The sequence below is a fragment of the Arthroderma uncinatum genome (genome assembly GCF_011692745.1).
Source record: "Arthroderma uncinatum strain CBS 119779 chromosome Unknown scaffold2, whole genome shotgun sequence".
NCBI classification, from domain to species: Eukaryota; Fungi; Ascomycota; class Eurotiomycetes; order Onygenales; family Arthrodermataceae; genus Arthroderma; species Arthroderma uncinatum.
The window spans coordinates 5,775,182-5,797,218 of NW_022983864.1; the positions used below are offsets into that span (position 1 = coordinate 5,775,182).

The 22,037-nt window shown below is 48.4% G+C and overlaps 5 protein-coding genes across 5 annotated transcripts; 2 read left to right on the forward strand and 3 right to left on the reverse strand.

Annotated features, from left to right (window-relative positions):
* Positions 1-543: 543 nt before the first annotated feature.
* Positions 544-3,051, reverse strand: GIQ15_03658 (uncharacterized protein; the record flags this gene model as incomplete). The annotated part of the gene is made up of 6 exons (XM_033551075.1): positions 544-1,553; positions 1,858-1,964; positions 2,015-2,036; positions 2,111-2,504; positions 2,561-2,602; positions 2,815-3,051. 6 exons carry the CDS (start codon positions 3,049-3,051, stop codon positions 544-546), a joined length of 1,812 nt encoding a protein of 603 aa, XP_033408236.1.
* Positions 3,052-5,482: 2,431 nt separating this feature from the next.
* Positions 5,483-6,172, reverse strand: GIQ15_03659 (uncharacterized protein; the record flags this gene model as incomplete). Its single annotated transcript, XM_033551076.1, has 1 exon — positions 5,483-6,172. The coding sequence occupies one exon, from the start codon at positions 6,170-6,172 to the stop codon at positions 5,483-5,485; it is 690 nt and encodes a 229-aa protein (XP_033408237.1).
* A 2,947-nt stretch (positions 6,173-9,119) lies between these two features.
* Positions 9,120-10,051, reverse strand: GIQ15_03660 (uncharacterized protein; the record flags this gene model as incomplete). The annotated part of the gene is made up of 2 exons (XM_033551077.1): positions 9,120-9,938; positions 9,992-10,051. The coding sequence occupies 2 exons, from the start codon at positions 10,049-10,051 to the stop codon at positions 9,120-9,122; spliced, it is 879 nt and encodes a 292-aa protein (XP_033408238.1).
* A 7,930-nt stretch (positions 10,052-17,981) lies between these two features.
* GIQ15_03661 (uncharacterized protein) lies at positions 17,982-18,833 on the forward strand (the record flags this gene model as incomplete). Its single annotated transcript, XM_033551078.1, has 4 exons — positions 17,982-18,060; positions 18,115-18,235; positions 18,289-18,522; positions 18,575-18,833. 4 exons carry the CDS (start codon positions 17,982-17,984, stop codon positions 18,831-18,833), a joined length of 693 nt encoding a protein of 230 aa, XP_033408239.1.
* A 299-nt stretch (positions 18,834-19,132) lies between these two features.
* Positions 19,133-21,528, forward strand: GIQ15_03662 (uncharacterized protein; the record flags this gene model as incomplete). Its single annotated transcript, XM_033551079.1, has 8 exons — positions 19,133-19,389; positions 19,438-19,538; positions 19,596-19,714; positions 19,763-20,522; positions 20,573-20,768; positions 20,815-20,887; positions 20,937-21,326; positions 21,382-21,528. 8 exons carry the CDS (start codon positions 19,133-19,135, stop codon positions 21,526-21,528), a joined length of 2,043 nt encoding a protein of 680 aa, XP_033408240.1.
* Positions 21,529-22,037: the final 509 nt, after the last annotated feature.

Genomic DNA, 22,037 nt, shown 5'->3' on the forward strand with positions numbered 1-22,037 from the left:
TCGTTCGGGCGCGCCGCATGTGTCATGGCAAGAAACGGAACTATGGGCATAAACATTTGTTGTGTTTGCCGCCATGTTATCTATCTATCATTTGTGAGTGATTTTATAGTAGTATAGTGGATTTAACTCGACTACAGTGTACGTCCCGGCACGTCATTCGTACTGGCACACCAGGTAACTAGTAGTGGTGTCCTGTCCATATTCTGTTTCTTGTTTTCCAGCAGTACAATCGTACTGTCCTGTCTGTACTAGTGGTGTCCTGCCCCATATTCTGTTTCGCGTTTTCCAGCAGTACAATCGTACTGTAAAGAATGAGTGTAAAGAGGGCATTGATAAGCTTACATTTTTAGTATAGCTTATTTTTTACCCCTCATAGCTAGAGTTTCCTAGTGAAGTTTACTTGTGCCACTGCTTTATAATCTCTCTACATGATATGACAGTACATCCGATACTCCAGCGTAACACCACAAACAACCATATCTAAACCCCTTACACCTTCCACTATTGCACTGAGAGTGCCAGTGTCTTTTAATATAGAGCAGACTATTGTGTCAAGCGCACAAACCGTGGATCCCGAAGTGTGATGCCATGCACCACTTGCACGTGATTCTTGAATATTTCAATAGTGTCGAGAACCAATCCGGCGGCTTTACAAACTGGATGGCGGCAGCCTACTGTTTTCGCAGGCTCTAGGCGCAGGTGGCTCTCAACGTGGTCCATCATCTTCGCTGGGCGGCAGAAAGTCTTCTTAATGCCGTTACCGAAACAAAATATACATTGAGTCTTGTCTTTTAACTCGAGGGACATAGGCTCGGCATCAGGAGACGATTCAAGCGCACAATCCTCCATGAGAAAAATTGCTGTAGAGGAGCTTTCACTAGAGCTCTCGCGGCTCGCGGCTGCCAACGGCTTAGGCTGCAGTACCTCCCGTTGAGAACAAAGCGCTACCATGAGGTCGATCGTGCGGATCCGGCGTCGCACAATCTCTTCAGAGCTCAATTCTGTCGACAAGTCGCAGATGACCTCCTGTAGCCTGATCCGTTCCGGTAGTTGGTGACAAATAACAGGCGCCTCATACTCGCTACACTTGACCTTGTTCAGCTGCCTCTGCAGTTCTTCGTTGTGAATGCGGTAGAAGTATTGCTGTCGGAATTCCTTCTTGAGGTCTTCCTCGCGTTTCTTCGTCCTCCTCTTAATATTCTTAACAAGCGCCTTGTAAATATCTCCCATTTTCGTTCCAGTCGCCTGATTCAGGAACCCATATCGACTGCGGATCTCTGCGAAAAGTGTCTTTCGTTCTTCCTCCCACTTCACTATTTTAGGGTCGGGAGGGAGAGCCTTTCGGACACTTTGAGGCACATCTTTTGGAGCACGCGGATCGCAGGTAAGGCCCATGTGCGTAAAGGCGAGGGTGAGCCCATCAGTGGATGGTCGATTCATCAGCGCTGACTGAATATCAAATCGAACCTTTTCATTGAGATACGCCGAGTTAAAACCTGCCGAGTTTGGGTTCTGTCTCATGATCTGATCACGAACAGCCGTCGTGGCTGCCCCTATATAGTTATGAGAGGATGAAAGCATAGAAAGAAGGTTGATACTTGCCGTCAACAGCGTTCCCGGTAGCGCGGCGTGCGCAATAGCTCGTCAGCTTCTGCACAAGGCCAGCATCCCATCCAAGGCGATCGAGGTAGTAGTTATACGTTGAGTAGCGAAGGGCCTTGTGTTTCGAGGTCTGAAGCCCGTCTGCGGTACGAATAGCTTGCCGAGATATTGGAACCTTGAGCTTTGATGGCTTTCACTTTATCTGGTTTGCCTTTATTGGATCTTGAAGGTTGGTAGTGAAGAACGGCTCTGCACCTTCCGGGCGGTCGCCGACCAAGATCGCATCATCCTTCAGCGCGATAGCAGTATGTGCAATAGGACAGAGGATAGGGAGCTCTTCTTCTCGAAAGAGGTAGATGGTCCTTCAAATATGGGTTAGTATCGTAGAGGACCAAAGAACGCATGAACGCACGGTTTAGGTTTCCTATCTGCGCCTTTGTGATACTTCAAAGTCGGATATCCTCATAGCAGAGTGACTTGTAACGTCTTTTCGTTTCAGAATACTCACCAATATCATGAAAATCAGCATCGTCAGCATTGTCCCAGGGTTGCTGCTGGTCATAATCTGGCTCGTCTTTGGAATTTAAATCCTTGTCGTCGAGATCGTCGACGTTCTCTGTTGGGTCCCGCCCATCGAGGTCAGGGTCGTCTAGACATTCCCATGGGTATTTGTGGGGAGCGTTGTGATTCATCGCATCAACAAGCTCTGCCGGCCGCGCGCCTGTGAAGATGGACAAGAGCAGTATCGTCGCGAGATAATGGCGTTGATCCTCGGTGGGAAATATGGACGTATCCCTTGCCCAGAGGTGGGTGAGCAGAAGTAAAACATCGTCAGATCCTAGTACAGGTTTCTCTTTCGGCGCAGGATCCAGCTCGAAGTCGTCTTCTAAGGCGAGTATATACTAAAGTTGACGTTAGCACTCTCTACCTTCTCATCAATGGAGTCAACATTGCGTACTCGTACGACATCTCTAGCATCATCTCTATCCACAGGGGCGCCCTTGGTCCGATCGTAAAGCATTTAAACTGCCGCCAGTATTGGCGGAGCGACTCGGTCTTCTTGACATCGTAATTCTCGCAAATGAATCGCAGGAATAACATCATGGCACCTTTATCGCACGTTTTCAGTGCCTCTGTCCAGCTAGCCTCGCATTGGTAAGTGCAGTACCTAGCATATGGATTAGCTGTAATTCGACTCTTTGTGATTCTTACAAATCTCCTGACATACTTTTTCCATTTATTCAAGATGCCATTGATGTTCTCTTTCGTTGTGGGTGCATCTCTCTGGCGAGGGCTTGCTTTATTAAGCTTTGCACGTTGGGTTCTGTACCCTTCAGGAGTGAGTTTCTCCTTCTGCTCTCGCGCAGTAGGTTTACTTCGTTCGTTGAGATATCTGGTGAGAGCAGCTACAGGGTCGTACGGCTGCTGCTGGGTATTGTTGACTGTCATCTCTGAAGCTGTGACTTGAGCTCAGGAGAACCAAGAGAGATGATCGGTGAGACAAGGAGGGAAGACGTGTACGGCCGCCGGGATCGAGATCGAGAAAGTTCTGTGGGATGGGCTTTGAAATATGAGGACTCTTCTGGAGAGAGACAGTCGTAAGTCTGGGCGACGAGAGGCAGGTGGGATGAACGAGGGTCTAGGGGAAGGAGAAGGGTGAGGATCAAGTTGCGAGAGTAGTCGATGGACTCTGCGAGGTGAATGCTGGTCGACCAGCTCGAGTGGTAATGACGAGGAATCAAGGGATGCCAGGCGATGGCCGTGGCAGATGGGAGGAGGGCCCCCATATTTGACAGCCTGGGTGGTGGTCCCAAAAACGGGAAATGGAAGAGGTGGAATGCACTCTGTTCAGAGGTGGTTCTGTAGGTGGGTCGAAGTTGGGCTGACAAGCGCCGATGTATGAGCACGTGATCTAGAGGATGGTGTTTGGGTGGCATAAAGCAGCACCGAAAGCTGCTGGATTCAGCAGCCCAAACACCACCACTTAGACTAAATTTGTAATCCAAAGCTCATTATGTAGCTGGCTTGCAGATTATCCTATATGATGGAAATTAAGGATGGCAGAAAGCGAGAGTGAGAGATAGAGTCGTCGTTGGACGACGAAGCATGCTGTTTGCGCTCAGCCTCAAAAGGCTCACCCTGCGCCTAAAGGGCAGGTTTCTGGGCATGGTTGCATAATCCATGTTGTACTTGTGATGCGGCCTCCATTCAAATGCTGCTGACTAATTTCTTCGGTATAAACAATCAGTGGTTTTAAAATTAAGAGATCGATTTTTCCTCCCTCGTGTCACAAGCTGACGGCGCTCCTTTGATTACCTAAAGGTGACCAGAGGTTCACACCTGCCGTAAGACAGAAGGTACGAAGGTCTTAGGGAAAGCTTGGGTTGGAGATGAGTCGTTGTAGGAGACGGCTCAGTACCGGGGCGAGATAGAATACTAAAGCGAGGCTATCTCTCAGTTCCAAGTATGGCTTCAGTCAGTGCCTTAGTCGGATGAAGGCTGAAGGTCCTTGTGAGCAATAAAGACAAAGTTGACCTGCGTCAATAGGCAAAGGGGTATTCGGTAAATATAATATAAGACAACTAGAATGGTGCTTTGTATTAAGCAGTATGGTAAAACTGTAGCTGGTTTGATCGCGAGTATAAGACTCTCGATCCTAAGGTAATGAGCGTCTTTATATACATGGTATACTCTTGGGGCTCTCCTGGCTCTCCTGGCTCTCCTGGCGAGTCGAGCGAGTCGGGCGAGCTAACAGCGCTCTTGGGTAGCTGGCTCGCTGTAGCGAGTCGAACGAGCTGGCTAGCCGGTGAAACGTTCTTCCGTGAATCCTTCTCATAGCCAATCATCGTGGCTCATAAAGCCTTGAGGCTGTTGGTCTGTAACACCTCGTTAGAATAGATTAAGGGACACTTTCTATCTTCTATTAGAGATCGGGGGGGGGGGGCAAAATAGACCTTAGAGACTCTATTAGGGCACCTAATATAAGTTTAAAAATAAAGATATTAGTATATAAAATAAGTTTATATAATAAAAAGATTTTATATTTTAATAATAAGTATAAAATTAAAAACTAAATTAATTATAAATATAAACTTTAATTTTATAAAAATAAGTATTTTTATTATCGGAGCGAAGCGAAGACTATAAGAGAGCATTTTAGTAGTTACTTAGATAGCTTAAATTCTAAACTTTGTAGATCTGCTCTAAATTAACTGATTAGTTGAAATCTTAAGACCTAATTAGTTAGCGTTTTGTATACTGATTAGTTAGCGTTTGATACGCTAATTAGTCGAAATCCGGCTCTCTGATTAGTTAAAATCCGACTCTCTAATTAACTATAGCCCCTAAATAGCCCCTAAGTAGCCTCTAAGTAGGCCCTTAAGGCCTCATTAGCCTACTTATCAATCTACTCACTAACCTGCTCATCAGCCTACTCATCAACCTGCTTATCAACCTGCTTATCAACCTGCTTATCAACCTGCTTATCAGCCTACTTATCAACCTACTTAGTTAGTTATGATTGATTGATTGATTCATTTACGATTGATTGATTGATTGATTGATTGATTGATTCATTTACGATTGATTGATTGATTGATTGATTCATTTACGCCGTCCCAGCCGCTTTGTCAGCAGCTATGCAGCCTGTGTTCTACCACGTGGCCCCAGCTTTAACCACTTGCACTAAGATACATGAAGAAAAATTAAATAAACAGTAAAGGAACGTGCAGTTTGAACAAATGAAATTCAGAGAAAAGAATGTGCATAAAGAAAACATAGCTTTCCTATAGTATGTTTTGCTGGTACGGTCCTGGATGCTACGCATTTCTGCTGCAGCTTCTGGTGGTGCCCTGATACGCTTATGGGTCTCATTGCCCCGCTAAGCCTCCGTTTCTACGCTTCGAAATTGTCCAAGAAGCTTTGTATGCAGCATGAATCTTGCAGCCTTTGGCGCATAATTCTTATGTGAGAGCATTTTCTTCAGGTCGGTCGTCCACTCGCCTTGCCACAATATGTCCCTCCTCAGGTCCTTGAAAATTGGGCATGCTCTTAGGAGATGTGATGTCGACTCCCTCCCTTTCAGGCACTGGCAGACGTCGTCTTCCACTTGGGGCACTCTGATATTGAGTAGGTAGTCTCGCAGCCCTATCTTTCCCGTCCGCATCTGGGTTAAGATGGAGGATAGAGGCCGGGAGAGTTTCGCGTGCAGGCTTACGATCCCTCTGAACGGTGTTTCCGCCAGCTTGTAGAGATCGCGTCCTCTGGACTCCTCTCGCCACTCCTTCTCCCACCTCGCGTACACATGGGAGCTGATTATTCTTAATAGGCATGTCAGCGGTACCTTGAGGTCCGTCAATCTCCTGGCTGTGTTGTCGGTATCAGCCTGGGTTGTCCTGCCGCGTCTGTTCCGCACTATCCTCCAGCCTGTGGCCTCCTTGGCTTTTTGGTCCGCGAGCTCGTTCCCTTCGACTCCCTCGTGCGAGGGTATCCAGGCAATTTCGACATCCTGACCATTATTCTTGATTTGTTCCCACGTCCGGAGGATCTCTGTGAGGAACTGCTGACCCATGATTCCTAGCTTTCCTATTGTCTTGATGGCAGCTTGGCTGTCAGTGAATATGACGGCCGTTCTGTTTGTTTCTAGCACCAGATCCAATGCCATCCGTATGCCTTGGAGTTCTGCCATAAATATGGTTGCTTCGGTATCCTTTCCCAGATATGCTTGACGTATATCTCCAGGGGTTATCGTCACCGCCGAGGCTCCCACCTTACCGTTTATCACGCTTCCATCCGTGTATATAGCTAGGGCACCGGAGTCGAGGTAGTTGTCGTGTTTTTGGATGGCTTCCTCTTTGCTGTCCGCGATGCTGGTCTGGATTGTCGTTTGCCACGGCGGTACTAGCCATGAAAGATTGTATTTGCTACTAGCTGCTCTGGTTCAGAGAGCATGCTGAAGGACCTAACCTAAGTATAGGCCTCCGTACCAATATTAAATACAAGAGGAGGTGACCAAGCCTCCACCACACTTCCCCGTAGTCCATCCCGCCTCTTGCCCGAAGACTCACGTTCAATCACTACTTCGGGGGTCCAGCCCCGGCAAAGCCTTCGCCCATGCCCCTTTCATGGTTTGCTCCTTAAGCCTATGTCGGTACACCATGCCCGCTGCCCTATATACCCTTTCCATAGACCGACACGCGCATCCGTCCTCTCGAGCCACATAGAAGGTGTTGTAGACAGTCCTTGTCTATCAGCCATCGCCTCCATTATGTGCTACGCCCCATGACTGTTACATCACTTCGCGTTGCCCTGCCGAATCTCTTCTCTCCACAGGGCCGACCGTGTCTCGCAGGCTCTGCTCAGGTGGCACTCCTAGCCAGGCAGCGCGTCCTGTAACGTTTCCAGCCCACTAACCAATGGTATCTTCGTCTCCTCAACAAGTCCCAGCCGATGGCTGTTGAAGCCCTGAGTGCCGGCACTTCCGTAGTCCCAGCTCCATTTGCATAGGGAGTTGCCAGCTTCTCCGTGGTATTTGTTCGGAATCCTTCGTAGGTACCGTAGTTCGATCGCCGGAGGGCGGCAGCAGGAGTATAAGCCAGGTTGCCCGGTTCAGCGTACCTGGGCGAATATCCCTTTTTACTTCGTCCGCAGAGTATGCCGTCCCACTAATATCCCTCCTAAGAGGCCACTCCGCTGTGGTAGTGTTCCTCCGAGCGCTGCACCGGTGAAGGCAGCCGCCTCCTAGCGACCAAGTACTGTCTCCAGTCCTCCCGTTCCCTTAACGACGCTCTGCAACTTATCCCCATCCTCATTTCGCCTTTCCCTTAACGACGCCCTCGCACCCAACTTTTATCGAAGTGTTGTTGTTGATTTTGGGGTGTACGCGAGCGCAGGGCATCACGTTCCTTCCAAGTGAAAACTCTGCACACCACCACAGGTGTCCTTTCAGGTGGCCTCCGGGCATCTTTTTCAGTCGAGTCATCGAGATGACCTTTCCTACTTAGAATCTGGTCCCTTTTGAAGATTGAAGCCACCCGTCGGATGGTTTTCATACCCATTTGGTTGGCAGTCCTGTGTTGTGCGAAAGCAGTTTGTCGCTGACTTCATCAGGCGAGTCACCACCACCACACCTCCAACCATGAGAATCATTTAGCAAGAGGATCTCTATCGTAAGAGCATCTCTCCAGTACCCAGGCTGCACCGCGGGGAGGCGATTCTCTTCTGCAGCCCCCCGGCCGACGTTAGATTAGCACTCAGATTATCTAATACAAGCCTGGCTCTTTAGTTTATCCCCCCGGGTCGTGCCATCGCGTACGCCAGCCTCTATACACCAGAGATGGCGGTTCTCGTCCCGGCCTAGCTGGCAATGTAACCCGTGTTGCTTGGTACGTGGTTTCCTCTGAAATATGGTGGCGAGCTTAGCTAACCTCCCCGCCTGCTGCGGAAATCTACCTACAACGGCAAAACTGGTGCACGAGTAGATCCACACTAACCTTTTTGGGTTGACCCCTGGCGCACCTTGGCGGCGGGAAGCGGGAACCACCTTTAAATACGTGGCCAAGTACGTCATAGAACATTCGAGGGGTCAACAGATACCAAAGGGCCATAAGTTCTGACACCGCTTTATATTTATTTTATAAAACATTCAAAAGCTTTCTGTGGGCCGTCGTAGTTATACGCCCCTATTCCCAAGTATCTTTTACATTTCTGATTTTCCCCTCCCTCTCTCTGTCCTAACATTATTTGCCATCACATATTCACCGGGTGATTATATAAGATGAGCGGTTAAATAAGATAGAATCGAGGAAACTGGAACTGTACATATGTAGCCGCCGGGGAGAAGTATAGCTTTTCTTTCAATTCAAGACCAAAAAACCCCGAAGGGACGGTCCAGAAGGGGCGGATCAGAAGAGGCAGGCAGTTCTCCCCATGTTATATAGGTGCGGTCACGCGTCACAGTGGGTCTCCTTGGAAATCTCCAAGGGTGGTATCTTGCAACATAAGCTGGATGGCTGGCGGCGGATGAAAGCTGCCAACAGTAAGCAGGTGCAGTCTGTTGGTAGAAATATCACGAGGGCCCTGCGCCGTAAGAGGCGACGTCCCTCACAAAAAATTCTTGAGAAGACTAACCGTTTTGGGTTGGTCCCTGGCGCAGCTTGGCGGCAGGATGACCACCTTACGTGGCCTAGCTAGTTCATGACACCCAAGAAGCGATCGATTTACTGGTAGGAATCTAGTCACATGATTCATTGCCTCCGTGGAAATTTCCAACGAAGGGCTTTCTCTCAACCGGGTATAATCCTGGCGTGTTTCGGTTTTGAGAAGCTGGCGGTGGGACCGAGTCAACTGAGTAAAACGATGCCTCATTATATAATGCCAAATGTAGAGATACCGATGTATCTCCTATGGGTTCTATTTGTACATAAATATATGTACGGAGCAGGGAATTGTGTGCCGAGCACTCGAACCCGCTTCCACTTTCGGGCTGTTGCATTTCACCCGTGCTGTTTTCGCCAATTCTAGCTGATATGATTTCTCCAATCCTCGCCATATTCACTTTTCCAAATCTCTGCAACATCCTCTGCAACCTCGTCGCTGATATCTTTCCATGGGCCACCACTGTCCAAGTAAGTGGAGGGGACAATATCTAAAGCATGCCCAGCCCACACGCCCTGATGGATCCCCTCTCCAGTCATCGACGTAAAATCGTCCGTGGACCAACAAATCCTCGACAGAATGACTTCACCATAGCCAAGTTTGTCAATAAATGGGCCACGGATGTGGCTCTTGTGCAGCGCAATAGCCGTAGGACGAACAAATTCTTGGGTGGTCAAATTTCTGAGAACCCAATCCTGATTGGCGGGGTAGAAATAAGAGGGTTCTGGATTTGCTACTCGCAGTATATCCGCTGGACGAGGATATTTGTGCGTAAAATCGAGAGCGACGCCTAGCAAGTCCTGGGGAAAGCTTACGCCGTGATCCTCGATGATGTCGTATCGAGTATCTGCTATGTCGTACAGGTTGACGGGCCTCCCGGCGAATTCATCTAGCAGATCATCCTCTAACTCGTCCAGGTTCAACCCTTCCTGGAGCTCATCAATATCCTCCGGGAGCAGTAATCCTTGTGGATAAGTGACATTTCTACCACGGCAAGTTCCGTCACCGACACAAACGATAGGTGTCCCAGCCCAAGCGCCCAAGTACGCGGCAAAATGCCGCTCAATTACCGATTTCGCTATTACCCAGAGTCGTTGGCAGGTAAGGCCTAAGAGAAAGACGCTTGTAACGTCCAAAGAGTCAAAGATAATACGGCTAATCTCAACTGGCACCTCAAGGAGCTGGGACCGAGCAACATCCGACAGCCAGGCCAGCACAGGCGCCTCATTTGTACCCTCGGGCCATCCGTTCCAGCCGGTTCCTCTCCCTCCTTACACCTCTCAAAGACCGCCATCGTGTTTGTCTGCAGCTGCGGGATATCTCCAAAGAAGGTGTCGGAGAACTTTGGTATGTCAACATACATGTCGCCCAGCTCCTCCCTTAGCACGGGGTCTGTGTCGGTTCGGAACTCGCTCGAGTTGGCGAAGCTGCCTATATTTCGGGTCAAGGGCGTCTAGAAAGAGTGCAATAGATAGAAAGAAGGAGTTAATTCAGTAACAGCCTCGTAGACCTTATTCCATATGATTTCATCAGGTTCTTTGTCCCGAACTACCTTCAACAGAGGAAGGAGGCGGTCAACTTGAGCCTAGCCTGAATCGATAGTGGAACCAATTCTCGAAATATCACCGAAAAGCGTTCCACTTCCCCGAGAAGAAGACAATATGCGGCAAGCAGGTAAAGCTTGCACTGCCATTAGAAAATCCAGTAACGTATTCTTGGTACCATCATCGACTCCTCTCTGAAGCAAAGGATTGGTTTCGTTTGGAGACTAGCAGATGCTGTATAGATCTTTAAAAGCATCTAGCTGGTCCCCGATCGGGTGGCTGCTTATTATCTCAGACCTCGTGGGCGACATGTTCGGGAACTTGCATAATGGAAGCAATGAATGGTACAGTTCTCTGGCTCGTCGCGAATCTCGCTCCTGAATACTGGATAATTGTTAGTCCGGTGACCCCAAACTAAACTGTATAAGATTGGCCCTGGCGCCGATTTTGGGTTAGACAAAGATTTGCTTATTCACAGTTTCATCCTCGCCCGACGCTGGGCGATTTTACTTTCACATTTTCACCATAGATTCTTCTTCCATATTTATCGTTACATACATACCGGAGCAACATTCATGGTGGTAGACCACCCTATTTTGGATTAAACGGCTGACGGAAAAAAAATAATTGTTGATTCACTCATGGATTCTTCCTCTGTTAATTTTCAGTATATATACTCGATATAGGAGTAACATTCATCCCGAGGCAGGAATAATCTCATCGAAATTGAGCCCTGTGCGCTCGCAGAGTCGCTTTAACGCTGCCTTAAGGCGATGTGCATCTACGATGACCGCCTGGTTCACCTCTCTGAGCCGCTCTTTCTGGCTTTTGAGCTGCGCCACCTGCTCTTTAAGGGCTTTATTCTCTGCAGCTAGTGAGAGAAGACGCGATTCATGAGTCACTGTGGCCATATTCCCGTTTCGCTGGCCTAGAGTCGCTACTCGTTTGGCTCCGCTTCCTATATCCAGGTCCGATGCAGCAAGTGCGCAGAGGGCTTTGTCATCAAAAGCCTGAGCTTCGGGGGAAAAAGGTACCCCCGCCTCCCGCCGGGCTCGCTCCAAGTCACGTTGGATAAGCGCTAAGCCTGCCTTCTTCTGGGCTTGCACGGCATTATCCCCCAATCGTCTTTCAACTATCTCTTGCTCATGCTTGCGCTCCTCCATCTCTTTCGTCGTTGCTGCGATTCTATCTCGGAGAGCCGTGTTTGATGAAGCCAGGCGGCTAGCACGACTCTCCTTCTCTTCTCGTTGGCGACGTACACGCTCTAGCTGGAACTTCAAATACCGAATATCTTCATTTGTGGTATGAGCAAACTTGTTTGCCTGCGTTATATAATCTTCAAGGGCCTCATTTCGATCCATTTCACATTGGAGTTCCTCTGTAAGACGAGCGATTTCATCATCACGCGCCCGCGCCCTCTCCGCGGCACCTTTCTTCCTCGACTTTTCGGTGCTCTTTGACAGTTTAGCCGCTAGCTGTTGTTCGGTGTACCGCTTTTCTAGTATTGCGTACTCCTCTGAAAGTTTTCTGTTCCGACTCTCATGCCCTGTAACGACTTCGTCATGTAACTTCTGCAGGTGATCGAGAACGGCTATCTGGTCGTCCTGGCTGTCATAGCTAATAGGAGGATGGCTAAGATCCGAGGTGGAAGCACAACGCCTTAATGATCGTTCTGGTAGCATTTTAATAGGTAAATGTAGGTCGCGTTGACAGATACTTGAGTGGTTAGGGTGACATGTTGGAAAAATGTCAAGGTGTAGTGCGAATTGGCCATGCTTTATACTAGTTCCCCTTTGCGATATTCTAACCGTTGGATTGCGAGATAATCGCAGATGTCCTATCCCTTACTGAGTGGAAACCCACCATGCCGCATAACTACAGTCCACAGGAAAATGGATGTACACCAGCAGGAGCACTCTGGCCCGTGACATGGGTCCATAACCATGAATGCCACGGGAGGAGAGATGATTCCCTCTAGTAGAGTATACGAGCCCGAAACTCACTTCTATCGATAAGGCCTACACATTATGAGACGAGATGGGACCTCCTAGGAAGAAACTTTAACTCACAACGTAACAACATGACTCTGAAGTTTAACTCATTAAGGCAACCAATGATACCGAGATCACATGATCTGATAAAAAACAAATGTATTCAGTTATGATTTCTCCTACGATTTCTCCTGCCTTCTTTCTCGCTACTCTCTCTGTCGCTGTGTTGGTCGTGCTCGACTTCTAGAATATCATTATTAGAGGGATAATTTTGGAGATAGAATTTCTTGAAACTGACGAAAACGTACACTCTCTTTGTTGATAGCTTCTCTCAATTATGTTGAGACTCCTCTCGATTATAGTTTCTCGTAATTCCTGCATTGCGTTCTCGCGATACTGTTCTCTTATTTTCATCTATTTCCCAAGTCAGCCTAAGAATTTCGATAACCTGGCATGACTTACTATACTGTCGTTAAATCTAGTGGTGAACCGCCCCAGTGTCTCTCTGGGTTCGAATTCGGATTCGTTCCACACACGTCGAAGGCGCTCCACTCTCTCGCTCTCCTTAGTTTTCGGGCTCGTGAATTCGACAAGATCATTAAATGACTTTGCTTCCTCAGACGTGTTTGCGTCTACGCCAAACCACTGCACAACCAGCTTTAGTTGAGCTTCCGTACCTTCAGGGAGTCCTCGTAGGATTCTTTCTAGCTCCTCATGTTCGATCTTGTCTGGGTTACGGTATTTCAAAATTGCTTTAATACCAAGAAGTGCGGGCCTATTGCAAGTAATATCGGACTCGAAGCTTAATGGCTGAGGCATTCTTAACTGCGATAAATGTATAGGGGAACTAGAAGAGAGATGATGCCGATTTTAATCTAAATGCATTAGACGGAAGCTGACCCTTATATACCCGACTTTCGGAGAGCCGACAGAGGATATGTTGCTAATACTACTGATCACATTTCCGAAGACATACTAAGGATTCGTGAATCGGATTAATGTTAGGCACCGGTTTATTCTTTTGTTCGTTATAGGTTCAGCATTGAACATGAAAAGTTTGCAACCTATGAAGACGGAACCCCAACCAAAGCGGCAAACCGACCATCACCGCTAATTTCAAGTTTGCATTCCTCGTTGAAATAATAGTACTGATCCTCCAATCTCAAGGACTTAGAATGGCCAAGGAGATTTTTAGCCGTTATTGTTAGAGAACCAAATTCGGTAAGCGGGACCATGATGGTAAATGTTTTTCCAATCGTAGGTTTTCCAGGAAAGTAGACGAGAATTTTCCACATGTAGTCCTATATGAAGCGTTAGCTCGATTCCTCTAAATGGAGTATTACGGCTTACCTTCCAAGTCTCCCCAATGATTTGAGCAGCCACCTTCCCGCAAGTAAGTGTCGCATTCAAAGATCTTATTAGGCTTCCAGGAAGACACTTTTTCACATCGTTTAACACTTCCCCTTCAACGTCTTGTATGTACTGTTTGCAGTCGGAGTTCTTCGTGAAACTCTGCACCAAAGGGCTGTGGTTGTTTTCCGTGGACATGTTTATGAGCTGGTAGCGACGGGTGTTGCAAGAATATATCAGGGCTTATGTTCCGAGCCTGCCTTAAATAGGAAAATAGAATGTGGAAAATAATTCGAGAGGTGGGGTTATAGATATCATGGTGGGGTTAAACTATTACGTCACATGCTCGAAGCCCGAAAAACTTAGTATAACTATGCTAGTTGCTTATGCATACGAAATATAAATTGCGTATAGCGGACATTATATTTATATCACCGAAACGTTCACTCCCAGACCATTCGTATTGGCGGCTTGGTTGCCAAAATAAGTAGTCGACCAAAGGGCCGTGTTAAATACCTGATTCGTGTCGTTGAAGCCGTCCAACTCCAGGTTAGTCGCGCCGAACGCCTGGTTTGTGTCGTTAAAGCCGCCCAACTCTAGGTTGGTCGTGCCGAATGCCTGATCTGTGTCGTTAAAGCCGCCCAACTCCAGGTTGGTCGCGCCGAACGCCTGGTTTGTGTCGTTAAAGCCGCCCAACTCTAGGTTGGTCGTGCCGAATGCCTGGTTTGTGTCGTTAAAGCCGCCCAACTCTAGGTTGGTCGTGCCGAATGCCTGATCTGTGTCGTTAAAGCCGCCCAACTCCAGGTTGGTCGCGCCGAACGCCTGGTTTGTGTCGTTAAAGCCGCCCAACTCCAGGTTGGTCGCGCCGAACGCCTGGTGTGTGTCGTTAAAGCCGCCCAACTCTAGGTTGGTGGTCGTGCCGAATGCCTGATCTGTGTCGTTAAAATTTGTCACTCCCCTCGTTTGTCCTAGAATTGGTTAGCCCCTATATACTATAGACCTTTTTTAGACTCACCTGGAACCAAAGGCTCAATGTTCTGTTCAATGTATTGTTGGTTCGTCCCTGGTGCATTAGATCCCGTTTCCAAGTAATTAATGTTTCTCCTTGGGGCTTCGGCGGTATTTTGAGTTGAACGACGCGGGTAACCCTGGTGGCTACTTTCATAGGGCGGGCATAGCATATGTTGAATTGTCATATTCCTACAACGTAGCGCGATTCCTCCATCTGTGGCTTGGACTGTGTTATCCATCACACTGTGGCGCGACGCAAATCCACTGGCTAATATTTTTAGTAAAGGAAAGTAAAAAACGGGCCGTTCAAACTCACTTCTGGATATATCATTCCTATAGATGTCTTAAAACACTTAGCACAGACGCAGTATATTCATATTGGATTTAAACTTACTCCTGTCATATCCTGCTGCTTCGAGAAACTGATCTGGCCTGCTATCAGGAAGCCCTAGCCTGCTAGTATCGTCTTCAGTCATCTCTTCACGCATATTAGTCTCGAGGGCCCGGTCAGAGTTCCTTTCAGAATAAGGTATGAGAACGCTACTGGTGGAAGTGAGAACGCCTATACAGCAAGTCAGCTCAATCTCTGTGCCATGGCCTGCGAGTTCATTACCTCCACCATCTCCACTCAATCTCCTACGCTGCGGCATCTGGTGTCCGCTAATAATCTCTACTGAGTAGGGCCGCTTGTTCGCTTCGTTCGTGCGGGGTTGCCCTGGGTATTGGGGATATATAGTAGGGTTACCAGCTGCCTGGTTATTCTGCAGCGATAGGCTGGAGGAGCCAGCAGATGGTACATCGTCGCGTGTATATCTTGGAGCTAGCGTTGGCAAGGAGCTCTGGCCACCTTGCCAGCTGAGATAGCCTTCGCCTCCGGCATCACCGACGTAATCATTGCCCGAACAAGTCTTTTCGTTTTGCGCATCGAGAAGAGGGCTCTGTGTCGATGGGTCCCGAACGTTCGTAGGGGGTGTTCTATCGAATGCTACGCTGCTCGTCGCAATCATCGGATCACGCGTTGGAATGGGCGAACCTATCTCAGGGCCAGCGTTCTCGGGAGGAACTGATCATCAGGTGTTAGGTTGATTAAATAATACCTAGACATATTCTTACCTCGGCGGAGCAACTCAAATCTATTTCTTAGACGTGCAAACCATGGCGATAGGGCCTTGATACGATAGATCATGGAACCCGGTTCATCCTCATTGGGTTCATCCTCATCGGGTTCATCCTCATCGGGTTCATCCATCGGGAGTATCATATTAATAATTTTGGGGTATTGATCGAAAGTCAGTAACCGAGACTTCGTATAAATGAATATTAGAATGGCAAGCATTCCTTCCACGGTGTTCCTTCCAGCCCTCCTTTGCAATAGTTTCGCGAAGGCCATCTTGTTTATACCCTCTCTTATCCCCCTATTAACCACAGCTGTATACCTAGAACAGCTTGTTCTCGCATAACGAGTAATATTCCCATTTTTCCTAGGCACACTTGATAATTTGGAGCAGATATCTTTCACCCTGTCACCAACTTTTGATTGCGTTTCCCAAGTGGAAAAACTTGAGGCATACGAGAGCTGAGCGAGTCCCCTAAGGACTATCTCTACCTCGCTGGGAGAATTATTACCGTCGATGATCCTTAAGTAATGTATGCGCAGGTCAACGCCCGCCTGCCTTTCCTCCAGTGAAATTGAAGCCAGGTTTGGGTAATCTTCCGAAAACTTCTCAAGCTTTGTCAAAGCACCCCTCACTTCATCGAGGAACTTTTCACAGTTGATCTTAGGTGTGCGTTTCGGGCTCTCTGCGGTTGACGATCTTTCTACAGGCGGTAGTGGGTTGGGGATGGCGATGGACGAACCCGAAGGCACCAAGGAGGAATTGCTGGGTGCTGGATGGCACACGAAGCTGCTGCTCGATGACGCTAGGGAAGAAGATGGATACATCTCCACACCGTCTGTTGAGGTCTCTGAATCGACATCGGTATTAGGCGACTCTTCGCTATCAATAGAGTCAACAACTGCCTTAGCAGATTTCCAGGCATCCAAATCGCGACAGGCATAGAGTATTTCGGGAGAAGCATTGGCGATAATTTCCAGAGCATGTTGCAGCTCGGGGGGAGGCGTAAAGTTAGGCATTCCTGAATATTTTTTTTTTCCGTTGTATGAGAGAAGAAAGAGAAAACCTCGCTGGCTGTCCAAACCCAGTGGATATGCCCGTACCACGTGACCCTTTTAGGGACGGGCGTCCCTGAAGAGCGGAAACGGTGGAGGATTTTGGCCAACCAGCGTGCAGGTTCTTAGCATCGATGCTAAGAACCTGCACGCTGGTTGGCCAAATCTTGCCTCAAAGAGGAGCCCGCCAATACCGACTCCTACCGCGTCCAGCTTCTGCATTTAAGTATACTCCGTATTATGCAATGGTATTTGAGTTTGACAGATTTGGGTTAGAGGTTAAAGGGGACGGCCAGCCTAGTGGGGCCTTGTAGTTGGTAGGATTCCAACTTACAAGGGTTTCGATACGTTTTCACCAGATAGCGTTTGAGTTTGAGTCACACGAAATTCAGACGCATGGAGCTCAATCGTGGGGGTATCTCATCCTCCTCGGCTCGCGGTTTCGGCTATATAATCCACCTGGCGGTTGGCCTTCTAAACCGTGAACCCGACCAGACTTCTCTGTACAATATCTATGCTGTTATGTGGCGTTTCACGTATTACGGAGGGGTTTGAAGTCATAAAAGAAAGAAATACCCATGTCGCTTTATTAAGAATTGGAAAGGGGAAGTCGTGGGAATAATTCCGTACAACATACTCCGTATGGCATTCCTCTATAGGGACAGGGCTCGTATAGAGTGAGCGGCCTTTTATCCGTAGTGCTCTACCATCAGCCTAGTGGTCTCGAGAGTTACGCAATAAGGTTGCAAGGCGCCTCCAAAAACATGGCTGTAGGGAAATCCCCCACAAACAAGGAGCAGATACGATCTACCCCCTGATAAAAGACCTTTCTTTCGTCTCCTCGACGGTGCCTACGAAGAGTGGAGTTAAATGAGAGTTTGGCCAACCACCGTGCAGATTCTTAGCATTGATGCTAAGAATCTGCACGGTGGTTGGCCAAAAGCATTCTGCAACGAGTAGTTCGTTATTTACCCTGTACTCTTTTGGCATACATACATAGACTGACGGAACAATGAATTGGTTACTTAGATTCATCGATAGGACCTATATAGAAAGCTCACCGCCCCTTGGATATGGCCGCCTTTCTGCCCCATACGAACCGTGCGTTTCGCCTGTTTACGCCTACTTTTTTGCACTTTTCTTTGGCTGCTCCACAATATGTTCAGTTCTGGCTGGCTAACCCAGTGTTTGGGGGCGCAGCTGGAGTCGCCTAGCGCTCTTCCCCCACCTACCCAAGGTACGTATCGCATTCTGTGACCCCTCTCATGTCGTAAAGTCTAACACTATGCAGACAACGATACTTCTAACTCAAACAACCGTGGCGCAGAGGCTGCCCGCCTATATTCACTAGTTTCCCAAATAGCACAGTGTCTGGGTGCGCGTCGGAAGAAATCGAGTTTCGTACCTGCCCAGTGAGCGAGCGTTGTTCTCCACTACGTGGTTTCGCACTGATGAAGAACTATAGACCGCCAGGAGATCGTCTCTTCCCACATGATGTACGTGCCGTTATTCAAATATACGGAGAAGACATAGAGCATCCACGGCTTAGGGTTCGGACACGCACCGGCGATATAAAAGATGGATACTGCACCTTGGGTGATTTGCCGCAGATGCGGGAGGTGTGGGCGGCGTACAGTCAATGGGAGGGAAAAAAGCGCACCCCTAAGATCGAACGGTTAATCCCCAAGTATCCTCTAAGGTGTGTACATCCTCTACCCGCGAGCTTGCCACCACTAACTTTGGAGTACAAGGTTGGGCCGAAAGCTAATATCTGACCCCACATCCGTACATGTGGAGGCTTATGGGGGAATGGTGGAGGAAATGGTTGACGGGGGGTATCCTGTCTTGGCCGTTGTAAGGCTGGAGGGAAAGGAGTACTCTGAAAGCGTGTGTTTATCAAGCGTAGATGTGTTTCTCGAGTCAAAGGGAGCGGAGAAGGCTACAGAACCCTGTGACTGGCGTGTTCTTCTCCGCTACTGGGGAAAGGAGGTTTACCCTGGAGTCCCATAACTGTTATCCCTGTTCCTTTGGCATTGTGTGTATTTTTAAACCCTATTTCGGTCTAGCTCTTTAACTGAAGCAAACTTGGCAACAACACCTTCCAATTATCTTTCCATGCAGACTCTTTGCGCCGCCAAGGCTAGTGTAAGCCTTATCTTGGTTCTAGTTCGGTTTACTTTCAGTTGCGCCCTCCTTCCTAACATATCGATTGAGATATAAAGAGCAACATGTCCTTTAATATTGATGTAAAATCTGTCACTCAACCCTCAACTCCAACCTTTAGGTATAAGCCCCCTACCACATTCACAATGTCTACCGGCCAAGCTTCCCCCGAGCACCCAACTTCCCCCTCAACGGGGGTACAGCCCTCCGGAGGTGATTTCAGTACACGCAACCTTTCGGTTGAAGACGGATTTGCCGGCGCTGCGTTGTCCCCCCTTCGGAAAAAATTTACCGCCGGCCAGAGTATTGGGCCAGGGCCGGGACCGAACGAGATGGCCGAGGCGGGAATCGTTACGCAGAGGGTCCGGGCTTCCAAGCTGGAATACAAGGCTGTGGAGGAGGTGTAAGTCAATCGGACCTCGTGGTGGCGTTTGACTAACATAGAGAATAGGTGGGACGAGCGGGAGAAGCGGTACAAGATATCAGGAGCAGTCGAAACCCCCAAGGTCACTGAGTTGGATGAGTACCTATTTGTGGTCCGCTCTCGAACTTGTAAGTGGAAGATCGACCGAACAGGCTTATCTAACGTCTACTAACGTCGCCGGGTAGATATACATACCACTCAACCAATGGTTTATATCGACATCAAATCAGAGGGTTTGCGGGATATACTTAGGTGGTTACTCCGAGGCGTCAGAGCAGTGAGACTTGGTGGGGACATGCCTTCGGTATGCGGACCTACCTCCAGTTCCTATAATCACTGACCGCGGCTCTAGGTTCCTCGTGATCTACTGTTCAACCTCCTTTTTATGCTAGAAGGCCAAGTTGCCCAGGCGCCCAACGCCGGGGTATGCTCCGCCGATGCGGTTCAACATTTGAATATACTTGTCGAGCACATCAAAACCGCCTATAAAGAGACTGAAAACCGTCTCCAGTCACTCGTTTCCGAAGGCAAAATCACGTACGACTTACTTTGGGCTTTCTTTAAACCGGGCGAGAGAGTGTACACGCTGCATCCCGGGACTATGACGCCGATGACGTTTGTATTTGACCATGGAATAGAAAGGAAAGGGCTGGGTACCCCATACTTCCAAGTGGACGGCCATTGCTATGACTTTCAGGGCGGAGATTTCGGCCAGGCTATGACTACCGCTTGTATCAATCGCTTTCCGGGAGCAGTGCCAATCTGCAAACTTGGGGTTTTCCCTCTCCGATACCACCCTACAGAGGAAGACGTGAAGTCGCAACTCCGAGAGAACGGGAAGAACTTTATAGGCATGATGTCCGGTAGACACTGCGACTACAAGGGGATTGCCTACTTCGAATCGGAAAAGGGGAAAATATATCGGCTGCTGGTCGGAGGGAGGATCATGGTCGACCCCGGCAGGTTCCGGCAGGTCAATCCAAACTATCCTAAACTCCTAGACACAGATTGGCTCAAGTGTTCGGGAAAGACAACGAGTGACCTGTCAGAGGACGATTTTCTCTCCTTTGCGCCTACCCTATTTGGGTTCAGTTTCAAGGACAAGTTCTGGGGTAAGATATTTAGCCCAGTTGAGGAATATACACAACTAACCCCTTGCTAGGCGAGTTTGCGATCGATAACATTAGTGAGATTAAATGGTCAAAGGAGTCATTTAACCAAGTAGTCATCCCTCAGACGCGAAAGGATACAATACTCACTATCGCCGACCGTTATTTAGCTACTGCGGGGGGGAAGAAAGATGTTCAGCCCGACGATTTTATCTTTAATAAAGGGGGTGGAAGAGCCATACTTCTTACGTGAGTGGCGGTCGCCCCTTTCTCGAGCAAACGCTAACTGGCATAGTGGCCCCCCTGGAGTTGGCAAAACGGTAACCGTGGAAGCCTTGGCAGAAAGCAAGCTTCGGCCCCTCTATACGGTATGTTTTAACTCTGTTCCAATCGAGCGGACCCATACTCACTGCTTAGATATCTACGGGGCAACTATCTTCCGATGCAGCCAACCTAGAAATCCAACTTCGTGAAATCTTCGAAACAGCAACGCATTGGGGTGCAATCCTCCTATTTGACGAAGCCGATGTCTACCTAGCACGACGGTCACCAGAAAATATCGAACGTAGCCGCCTTGTAGCGGCCTTCCTTCAGGCGCTCGAGAATTTCCCAGGAGTCCTATTCCTAACCACCAATCAGGAACAGAGCTTCGACCCGGCTGTTTTGAGCCGAATTCACCTGACTTTTCCCTACAGTGACCTCACACTTGACGCTAGGCGAGATATATTCAGGCAGTTCCTTGCCGGCGCCGGCATCAGCGAAATCCAGTTTAACTCCTTGGCTGAGCTAAAATTAAACGGGCGACAGGTATGGAAACTTTGAATTGGAGATACACCAACATCGCCGCTAATTGTTCTTTTAGATTAGAAACATAGTATCGATTGCGCGTGATGTGGCTGCGGAGGATAGAACTCTAGATTATTCCCACATTAAATCGGCACTTTCCTTCAGTTCAATTGATATTCCGGAGCCAGGCTTCGCCGCTGCAAGCCGTGACTTGTACGATTAGCTAGGTTCTCTTATTCGCTATTTTTATTTCTGGCTAGCTACGTGACTGCGAATTTGTATGCCTTATTTCAGGATAATATGAAAGGAAGTTCTGTACGCGGCACAACTGGCTTGCCCGTTGCGGCTCAGGCACTAAAAAAGTACCTGCCAAGCCTCCACAATATTAGTGGGTGAGTAGAGCCAAGGAGCCACTGGATCCAGGATTTCTCCACATAGAAAAAGGAAAGTCTTTCGCTGTGGGCCCTTCGCCCGAAGCGCTTGATACAACTAGGGCCTGTAGCACACTCCTTTACATCGACAATGCTTGATCATTAGATCCAGCTATCACCCATAAGACAACTTCCCGAGCCCCCCAGTCCCACGCCTTTATCTCTCTTGACGGTCCTTGAATACCATCACTCTGTCATTCCACACTTTTGCCCACTATGGACAGCCGGTTTTTGTGGTCTTTTATCCTATATAATGGAGCAATATCCTGCGACACAAGCTCCTACGTCTCTCTCCCTGCCT